This window comes from Microtus oregoni, unplaced genomic scaffold (assembly GCF_018167655.1).
Source record: "Microtus oregoni isolate MIOR12 unplaced genomic scaffold, Mior012 000006F_ref0000085, whole genome shotgun sequence".
NCBI lineage: Eukaryota > Metazoa > Chordata > Mammalia > Rodentia > Cricetidae > Microtus > Microtus oregoni.
Genome location: NW_024543065.1, coordinates 53,596,334 through 53,606,891, shown reverse-complemented (window position 1 = coordinate 53,606,891; position 10,558 = coordinate 53,596,334). Strand labels below are relative to the sequence as shown.

The window sequence follows — 10,558 nt, the reverse complement described above, 5'->3', positions numbered from 1 at the left end:
CTAAAGCAGGAGGATCACTGCCTTGTACGGGGGCAGGTTTGTTTGAGTTGCAAGGCCATTCTAGGCAGACACACACACAATGGTTAGAAGACCTGAATGTTTTTTCTACATTCAGAAAATTGGACACAATGGTTAGAAGACCTGAATGTTTTTTCTATGTTCAGAAAATTTGAGGAATTTAGGAAGAATTCAAATTCAAAAATCTCAGTTCTGCCATTTTTCAGTAGACATGAGCTGCAGTGGTTCTATAGTACAGGACAGTACATACCTCACGGGCTTCCGTGGTAGACAGGACAATGCCTACCTCGTGGAGTTGCGGAACTGAATGGGATGGTTAAATTATTAGGAGAGTTGGGCATGGTAGTGGATACCTTTAATCCCAACAGCCAGGAGGAAGAGACTGACAGATTTCTGAGTTTAAGGCCAGTCTCTTACACTGAGTGTCAGGCCAATCAGGTCTCCACAGTGAGACCCAGCCTAAATAAATAATGCGGAGGATATACAGCTCTCTATAACACTGTCTTCAGTAAAAGCCACGAAAAAGCCAAGAAATCAGCCAATACTGCCCACCTTCTTGCCTGGGTGCCTCCCAAAAGAACTAAAAAGACCTTTAAAATAAGAGTTGATAGGCTGGGGCAGTGGTGGCACACACCTTTAATTCCAGCACTCGGGAGGCAGAGGCAGGCAGATCTCTGAGTTCGAGGACAGCCTGCCTGGTCTATACAGAGAAACTCTGTCTTGAAAAACCAAAATTAATTAATTAAAGTTAATAAGAGTTCAATCTTCAGTGCTTGTCTTGCAAGCACAGGGATCTGGAGTGGAGCCCCAGATGCATGTAAAAATGCCTCCATCCATCCCTGGAACCCCAGCACTAGGAAGGCAGAGAGAGGTGGAGCCCTGCGAATGGGGAGGCCAGCCAGTCTAGCATAACTGGTCAACTCCAGGTAGGCACGAGAGATCCTGTCTCAAAGGAGGTGGACAGCATTTCTGAGAGCAGTGAGGTTAACCTCAAGCTTCCACATGTACATACAACATGAACACAGACCACTAATCCTAGCACATGGGAGGCAGAGGTCAGGATCAGTTTTGTATACTTAAGTGACCAACCTGGGCTCAAAAATCTTGTCTCAAAAATGAGAATAATACATGAGGCTGGAAGACTGAGAGTTTGAAGCAATCTGAGCTACACAATAAGACCCTGGCTCAAAAAGGGGAGGGGACTGAGGATATGGCTCCCTAGTCTAAGGTTTCAATCCCCCCCCCTCAGCCATGTACACGCACATGTGCACACAGACGGTGACTTTGAAGTAAGATTGAATAACAACGTATGTGCCTCCTTTGAGGGACATTAACTCAGATTATCCTGCCATCTCGAACTAGTCATTTGCCGAAGCAACTTCCCAGGTCAGGGCTGGGGTGACTCCCAGATGCTACCACTGAAAATCAGAACTGGTCTCAACAGAGCCACTGGCCTTCTTTTGTCCTTGTTGCGTCCTGTCTGGGACACAGGTGCTGGGATCCAGGTGAGCCAATAGGAAAGGCTGAAGATTGGAGACATGAGCTATATGCAAGGCCATGGGTTCCATCTCCATTATTTCTTTAAAAATTTATTTATTTTATATATATACCCGCCAGGAGATAGCACCAGATCTCTTTACAGATGGTTGTGAGCCACCATATGGTTGCTGGGAATTGAACTCAGGACCTCTGGAAGAGCAGCCAGTGCTCTTAACCTCTGAGCCATCTCTCCAGCCCCTATCTCCATCATTTTTTTTAAAAAACATTTATTTATTTATTATGTATACAATATTCTGTGTGTATGTCTGCAGGCCAGAAGAGGGCACCAGATCTCATTACAGATGGTTGTAAGCCACCATGTGGTTGCTGGGAATTGAACTCAGGACCTTTGGAAGAGCAGGCAGTGCTCTTAACCTCTGAGCCATCTCTCCAGCCCCTCCATCATTTTTTTAAAGCACTTTCCCCTCTTAAGTCAGTATAGTTGGCTGAAGATTTTCGCTGGCCTTCAAGGGGCTGCGGTCAGAACCATAGATGTCCCATGACTCACACTTGAGAGCACGCTCTGGTCCTGGAGCCTCCACTATGCATCTGCCTGGAGCATAATAATGTCCAGGCTCTTGGGCATGCCCTGCTTAGTTAGCTGGCCTCTCAAGTTTTATAAGCTACTAGTGGGCAGTGCTATGTTCCCTTGGCTATTGCTCCTGCAAAATCTAAATAAAGCAGGCAATGCAGCCGGGTGTGGTGGCAGAGGCTGGCAACTCTGGTATGCGGAGGTTGAGGCAAGGAAAGCCTTTCTTAGAAGAGCCTGAGGTCACTTTCGTTACTTGCCCAGTGCAGGCTCCTGGATTACACCTTGGGTGTGCTGGCTGGCTGTACATCTTAGAAAGGGGACATGTAACATCCACTGATTTGGGAAGTCTGTATTATCTTTCTTTAGGGCTAAGGCTCAAAAGCCATCAAAGCTCTCGGGGTTGATCAACTTTGTCTTTTTATGTATATGTACATATATATGTATCATACATGTACCCATGTATGACGTGTGTGAGGATGCCCATATGTAAGAAGAGAACATCTCGTCTCCTGGAGCTGGAGTTACAGGCAGTTGAGAGCTACCCAACATGGGTCCTCTGCAACACCTTTCTAGACAGTTTTTGTTTTTCAAGACAGGATTTCTCTGTGTAGCCTTGGCTGTCCACCTGCCTCTGCCTCCCAAGCACTGGGACTAAAGGCTTGTGCCACCACTGCCTGACTTTTTTGTGGGGGTGGGGCTCCATGAAGGAGGATCACTCCACTGTCAAGGGGCTAATGGCTGTTGAAAACACCTTAATACTGTCCCTTTTGTTTCAATTGCTTTGCATCTGGTTCATGAGGACAAAGGATCCGACTATTGAGCGTCTTACTTGAAATAGCTTTTACAAACAGTACAGATCTCCCAGGGGGGAGGTTGGTTCCTGGGGAACAGGACCTGGTACTTGGGGTTAGTGGCTTAGGTCTCCTGCAGGGCAGGTAGGCACTGAAGATGGTATCCATGATGGAGAAATCCTAGTGGAAAACCAACTGCGTGTTTAAAGTAACTGACAGAGATATCCAACAGGTACTTTTACCATTTGTTTTTGTGTGACTACCAGTGCATGCAGGCCATGGTGCACAGGTAGAGGTCGAAGCAACCTATGGGAGCTGGTAGGCAGAGGTTAAAGGGCAACCTATGGGAGCTGGCAGGCAGAGGTTAAAAGGCAACCTATAGGAGCTGATTCCATAATGAGCTCTGGGAATCAAAGGTCACAAGGTTTGGGCTGGAGAGATGGCTCAGTGGTTAAGAGCATTGCCTGCTCTTCCAAAGGTCCTGAGTTCAATTCCCAGCAACCACATGGTGGCTCACAACCATCTGTAATGAGGTCTGGTGCCCTCTTCTGGCCTGCAGACATACACACAGACAGAATATTGTATACATAATAAATAAATAAATAAATAAATAAATGTCACAAGGTTTGTGTGGCAAATGGGCCCTCTTGCCAGGTTGTAACCAGTGTTTTCTTAATTATTATAATTAAGGACAGTGGCATAAAAATAAAAAGCAGGAGGCAGGTCTTCTTTCATCTGAGCAACAGATCAAGCCACAGAGTGACAGGCATGCCCAGTGGGCAGGTCTAAGGTCCCATCCCCCGCCCAGTTCCTTTCATCTCTCAAGTAGTGTCCTTCTAAGTAGAGGGATTCTTTCTAACAGAAGGGACTGGAATAATCCTCACCTAGTCACTTCCACTTTCTTGCTAGGCAAGGTCATGGGCCAGACAGAACAAATATGGATGCTTAGGGGCTGGAGAGATGGCTCAGGGGTCAAGAGCACTGACTGCTCTTCCAGAGGTCCTGAGTTCAATTCCCAGCAACCATATGGTGGCTCACAACCATCCATGAGACCTGGTACCCTCTTCTGGCCTGCAGGCATACATGCAGACAGAATCCTGTATACATAATAAATAAATAAATCTTTAAAAAAATATGGATACTTAAACCAAATAAAACTAGACTTAAATTCAAGCTCTGCCCTGGGTTGAACTGACCGTCAGCAAGTCACTCCAGAGGCCTCCTGTATAAAACATGATCCCCACAGAATTTAATGAAACTAACCCAAGGGCACAGGCTTGTAACCTCAGCTACTCAATAAGCTGAAGCAGGAGGGCCACCAAACTCAGAGCCTGCCTAGAATATATAGAGTGAGCCCAAGGCCAACTGGGCAACCAGCAAAACCTGTCTCAAAACGAGAAATGAGGATACAGCTTAGTGGTAGTGAGCTTGCCCAGCATGTGAGAGACCCAAGCGAATCTGCAGTTCTTGGGGTGTGTATGGAAGCTGAGTAGTTAAGATACCAGACAGACACTGACCAGGCATTCCATCACTTTCTTCCTACAATAAATGTCCATTGGCTGAGCCACAACTTGGTGTGGTGAGCCACGGCACTTTCTACTCTAGAAGCCATTACTCAGAACTTCCAACTCTGTTACTGGGTGAAGCCCAGGAGCTCCCCTCCACCACTGTTGCTGATCACACCTGACCCAAGTCTGCCTGCCTTCAGGGATCTAGTTTGAGAAATCCAGTTGCCTTTGTGGGATGCAACCACATCAGGCAGGAAATGGAGGCTAGGGCTGAGAGGCGCACCAATGTTTCTCTCGATGTTCCAGCAACACCTGCTCCTTCAACACCCAGATTGCTTAAAGATTTTTCTTAGGCCGAGAGGCCCTCTAGTGGCAAGACATGCTGTCTTCATCTGACACAAGAGGTCTGTTTCAAAGAACCATGCCATGGACTCTGGCTGCTTTTTCAATCCAGCAAACTGTACCAAGTTCTATTGGGGTGCTAGGGATCCGGCCAGGGGAGGTCAGCTAGTGTCTGGTCTCAGGATACCCCAAATCCACCCTACATACTCGGCCTGACAAAAGCACAAAAATGTCCAACTCAGTCTTTATTGACTGCTTCATTTGGAGACCACCAAACAAGTGGAGGTGGGGAGGGAGAGGGGTCCTTTATGTATCAAGGACCCCAGAGCAACCCCCTCAGAGAAGAGAATAAATTTAGTTACAGAACTTATATGGTGGTGGAAAGGAGAGAGGGGTACAATATATACACAGGTTTTAAGGGGCTGTTGGAGACCTGCAGCATCAGGGCTTGGTGACGCTGAAGAGGAAAATGGGGGCCAGTCAGCTGCTGATCTGGACCCCTTCAGCCTCCGCTAACGGGTAAATCTCAATGGCCTCCACGAGGGGCAGAGCCTCCACTGCAGTTTCCATCACAGCCAGGCCCACAGCAGCCTCTGCCTCTGCCAGCTGCTGCCGCACTGCAGCCTGGTGCTGCTGCTGGTGAGTCTTGCGGTGCTTCCAGAGGTTGGAGAAGGAGCGGTAGCTCTTGCCGCAGTCAGGGCAGGAGTAGGGCCGTTCACCCGTGTGAATGCGGCGATGTTCTGCCAGGCGCATGGAGATGGCAAAGGCCTTGCCACACACTTCACAGGCAAAGGGCCGCTCACCTGTGTGTAAGCGCCGGTGGTCTTTCAGATGGGTACTCTGGCGGAAGGCCTTGCCACAGTCTGGACACGGGTACGGCCGCTCGCCTGTGTGGATCCGTCGGTGCACCTGCAGTGATGTCTCTGTGCTGAACAGCTTCTTGCACTCACTGCATTCTAGGCCACGCCGCCGGGCAGGGGCTGCAGGGGCAGCAGAGGTTGCACCACCAAGGGCTGTTGGGGACGGAGTGACGGGTGTGCGAGTAGCCCTCGAGGCCCTGGGAGCCGGAGGTTCCTTAGCCAAGACTTCTCCAGGACCAGCAGCAGCATGGGCAGCTTCATGGGCCTGCAGACGAGCAGCAGAGCCTACTTTCTTGCCACAGGTCCCACACTCAAAGCGCCGTGGGGCCTGGGCGGCAGCAGCTGCGCACCGATGCTCATAAAGCCGCAGTGAGGAGGGGAAGGCAGCCCCACAAGATGGGCAGTGGTGGGGCTGGCGCCCAGCATGGACCACAAGCTGGTGTACCTCTAGCAGCCGGCGCAGCAGGAAGGAGCGGGGACACTCACGACACTTGTAGGGGTACTCGCCTGTGTGGTGGTAGCGGTGCATGAGCAGGCGATAAGGGCGGTGAAAACGCAGTCCACACTCCTGGCAGCGGTAGGGGAAATGCTGGGCATGCACCAGGCGATGCTGTCTCAGAGTGGAGCTCTGAGTGAAAGCCTTGCCACAGTCCCCACAGCGGTAGGGTCGTTCCCCTGTGTGTGTGAGCCGGTGGCGGGCCAGGTTGGCAGGTGAGTTGAAGGGTTTGGAGCAGTCAGGGCAGGGGAAGGGCCGTTCCCCAGTGTGTGTGCGCAGATGGTTCCGCACATGAGACTTCTTCTTGAACATCTTGCCACAAATGCTGCATTTGTGACGCCGTTCTAGTCGGTGCACAAAACGCTGGTGCCGGGTCAGCTGCAAAGCCTTGACAAACTCACGGCTACATAGGAGGCAGCGGTAAGTGCCTGGAGCCGCAGGCTCTGCTGGGTTCTCCTCAGACACCGGGAGCTCTGGGGCCTCTGGCTCTTTGGTCTCGGCAGGGGCTGGCTCAGGAACACTAACGGCAGGCTCCTCTGGCAGAACTGGTGCTGTGGGCAAAGGGACACCTCCTGCTCCATGGGTACGCCGGTGATAAAGGAACTTGGTAAGGTTGACAAAGGTCTTCCCACAGGGACATGAATGCAGAGGATTTGGAGTATGGGCTCGCCGGTGGGCCAAGAGAAGGGCTTCTGTGCCAAAGGCCAGGCCACAGTCTACACATAGGAAATGAGATTCGCTGCTATGGTCGCCAAGGTGCTGATCCAGACTAGAAGGGCTAGGGAAGACACGACTACACAGAGGACACTTAAAGACACCCTCCCGGTGGCTCCGAAAGTGCTGCTGCAGCTGGTGGGGTGAAAGGAAGAGCTGGTCACAGGCAGAGCAGAAGAGTTCCTGGGTGGCTGCTGTACCTGACTCTCCACTGTTGTTCCTCCGGGGCTTCCGCCCCCGTCGATCCCGTCCAATGGTCTCCCCATTGCGCAGCTCATAGCTATGGTCAGAGGTTGGCAAGGGGTCGGGTAGAGACGCTGGCACCTCGGTGGATGAGGGGATCAGGGTTTCCTGCTTTGTAGCAGGCTCCTCGGCCTCTGGGACGGCAGGGAAGTGGGTGGCCTGGTGCTCCAGAAAGTCAGCCGGCAGCTGGAAGAGCTGGGAGCACTCGGAGCACTTGTAGAGGAGCAGCTCCACTTCTGTTACCATCTCAGTCGTGGCGGCAGCCGCAGACGGAACAGCTGCCCCCTCCCCACCTTCTTCGGCTTTTCGGTATGAATGTTCCACAGCTACTCGGGCCTGGCCCACAGGGGAGCCTAAGACAACTGGAGACCCCAAGACAACGGGGGCAGGAGCCTTGGTGGGGGTGGCCCTGAGGTGCATCTGCCGATGGTTCAGCCACAGCTCCTGGCTGGCAAACAGAGCCTTACAATCCACACACTCATAGTGGATGGTGCTGGAGCTCAAGGGGGGCACCTTGGGGGAAGGCTCAGCGGGCACTGCCTCCTGGGGTGCCATCATCTTCAAGTGTAGCTCCTGGTGCTCCAGGAGCTGGCTAGGTGACAGGAGCAGCTGTCCACACTCAAGACACTGGTACTGGCTCTCCTGTATGAGGGTCTGATATAGGCCTGTGCCTGAAGCTGCCTCTGTGGCCACTGTGACTCCAGGGTCAGCCACGCCCACCACCTCAAAGTGCTGCTGGGGCACATGGGAGTTCTGGTGCACAAGCACCTCCTCCAGGGAGCCATAGAGCTGGTTGCACTCAGAGCAGACATAGCGGTGCTCGATATACAGGAATGTTTCCTCGCTCTCCTCAGTCATGGCAGCAGCAAGGCCCTGGGCTGAGGGAAGGGAGGGTGGAGACAAGTCAATCCTCCAGGGCAGTTCTTTCCCTGTGTCACCTCACCTCTACATTCTAAACCCTCAGACATACTTCCTCCTCCAACTTCTGGATTAGATTTTCCACTCCAACACTCTCCCTAAAAATCCTTCCTTCCTTGAACATAGCAAACAGGCAACACAAATTTCTCCAGTGGTCTTTTCCTAGAGACCCCACCCCAAAATCTCCCTTCTCAGCAAACTCCACCCACCAGATCCTAGTTAATCCTCTCCTCTCCGTTCCCACGCCTCAGAACAGGTTCCCAAGGCCCTGTCCACAAAACAGGAGCTGCTTTCCCTGTGATACAGACCTTCCTGTATCACCATTGCCCGGGACAACACTCCTTTGCCAGTCTACCCACAGAGTCCTCACTCCCCTGGCCTGTTTCCCAGCTGCCCTCCTACATGGATTCTGCTCTTCCTCATAGGCTCAGGCCGCTCAAACTGGTGTACAAACCAACATCCCTACTCTACCTTAGGCACTGGTAGTCTGGCCTCCTCTTGCCACGCAACCTCTGCTAACCAACCAGTGCCCAGATTCCTCACATCAAGTCACCCAATCTCCAATTTTCTCTCCCTCACTCAATCCATCTCCAGACTTCCTACCTTAACCATTTCCTGGTACTCAAAGACTCTTAAATTAAAACTGGTTCAAGCTAAGCACATCAAGACCTTCTCAGCTGGGCAGTGGTGGTATACACCTTTAATCCCAGCACTCAGGAGGCAGAGGCAGGGAGATCTCTGAGTTTGTTGAGTTTGAGGTCAGCCTGGCCCACAGAGCAAGTTACAGGGCAGTTACGCTACACAGAGAAATTCTGTCTGGAAAATAAGTAAGTAAAAGCCCCCCCGTATCATCAACCTTTACCTAAAACAAACTCCAGAGAAGCTCAATCTTTTATATCTAGACTATTCTCACCCTCCTCATGCCCTTCTCCCTCCATCAAGACCCTCTGAGCACCCGGATCTCCTTTTCTCGGTGGCATGACTCCCTCTTTTTCCTAAGGCCACCACAACTCATCTAGGGATGCCTATTATGGGCTTTTTTTGGGGGGGGGGAATAACAAAACTACCCTTTTCTGGATTAAGGTCCAGGCCAACGTTACAACCTTAGCCCATCCGATAAGCCCGTAACAGTATCAATCTAAACCTTTCTTCTTTTGAGAAAAGATCCAAATCTATCCTAACCCACTCCAGGAACTTTCAAATCCCCATTCCATATAAATTTGTCCTTTTTGCAAAGAAGATCCCCCCCACACTAATCTTGTCCAGGGACATCCAAACTATCCTTCACAGTGGCTTAACCTTTCCCCTCTCGCTGTTTCTACTCTCTTCAGGGCTCCCAATGTCTCTCCCATAAAAACTCCATCAGTACCCAAAGACTGCAAAATGAGCCCCCTCTTCTTCATAATCCTCACTAGCCTATGACTATGGGGATACCCAGAATCCCAAAGTTGTCAGTATGTCACATCTCATTCTCAACCCCAACAGTCCCAGACTACCACCTTTCTCTCTCCCCAGTTACAACCAGGACTACTTCACTTTGGCCTACTTACCTGTACCTAAAACAAAACAATCCCTCCCCAGTTCAACCTACGGATACCCGTGAGAACATAAAGACAGTTGTCAGTACTTTCCGAGGGTATTCCAACCTCCAATTCCGTGGATTTATTGGCCTTCCGTATTAATTTAACCCCATTTTCCACACCTGGACCGCTCTCTTAGTTCTAAAGATACCTCAAACCCCTTCTCTGCTTTAGTTCTTTCCAGGCAAAAATCGATTTCCCTCCCTGCATTCATTACCTCCTTTCTCGGGCCACCTCCCCACCCCAGCAACCAAGAGCCCTCCAATCATCCTCTTTCGATCCTGGACCCATTCCAGCGCACCCACCCGTGGCCCCGGTACCCCATGCAACCAGAGAGCCCTCCGCCGAGGCAGCTCCGGGACCTCCCCTTCCCGCCAAGGTCGGTCCCCAGCCCGCAGCCCGAGCCCTGCCCCTCCTCACTCAGCCCCGCACACAACTCCAGTCCCTCTACCCCAAACACCGCCCCGGCCTGGCCCCCGCCCGGCCCGCGCGCCCAGCGGCCAACGGCCGCTCCGCCTTCCGCACCCGGGGCGCGCTCCTCCAGGCCTTCAGCGTGCAGACCGAATGACGCGAGCGAGGCGCGGGGTGGGGGCCGGGCCTCCGCGCTCCCGCGGGAACTCACCCGCCTCGGCCGTCTAGCCGGCCCCAGGCCGGGCCGCGGGCTGCAGCTCCCTTCGCACAGCCACTCTAGCACCGCGTCCTCTCTAGCGCCCGTCGTCTCGCCTGCTCCGCAACCTCGCTCTCGTCCGGGGCCCTCTCTCAACAACGCCCCTCCCACCTTCCGCCTCGCTGACTGCGCAATGCGCCCAATCACCGCCCTCCTGGCCCTGCCGTTAGACCAATCGGCGCTCAAGTTTCTGAGGACTTAGCCAATAGCGAGGAGGAGCGGGATCAGGCCGCGCCCAGCCAATCCTCTAGCAATATTCCCCCACCGCTCGGCCTCCAGGTAGCTAGTGCCCGCCCCTTTAGGCCTCCCAAGAGGATCCTCCCCTCCCAAGTCTTCTTGGACTCCGCCTT

General features: G+C 52.3%; 1 protein-coding gene across 1 annotated transcript; it reads right to left on the bottom strand.

Annotated features, from left to right (window-relative positions):
- Nucleotides 1–4,963: 4,963 nt before the first annotated feature.
- On the bottom strand, nucleotides 4,964–10,292 carry Znf574 (zinc finger protein 574). Its single transcript, XM_041654868.1, has 2 exons — nucleotides 10,164–10,292; nucleotides 4,964–7,921 (listed from the first exon to the last, which is right to left on the bottom strand). Exon 2 carries the CDS (start codon nucleotides 7,899–7,901, stop codon nucleotides 5,211–5,213), a length of 2,691 nt encoding a protein of 896 aa, XP_041510802.1. The 5' UTR covers nucleotides 7,902–7,921; nucleotides 10,164–10,292; the 3' UTR covers nucleotides 4,964–5,210.
- Between the last annotated feature and the right edge of the window lie 266 nt (nucleotides 10,293–10,558).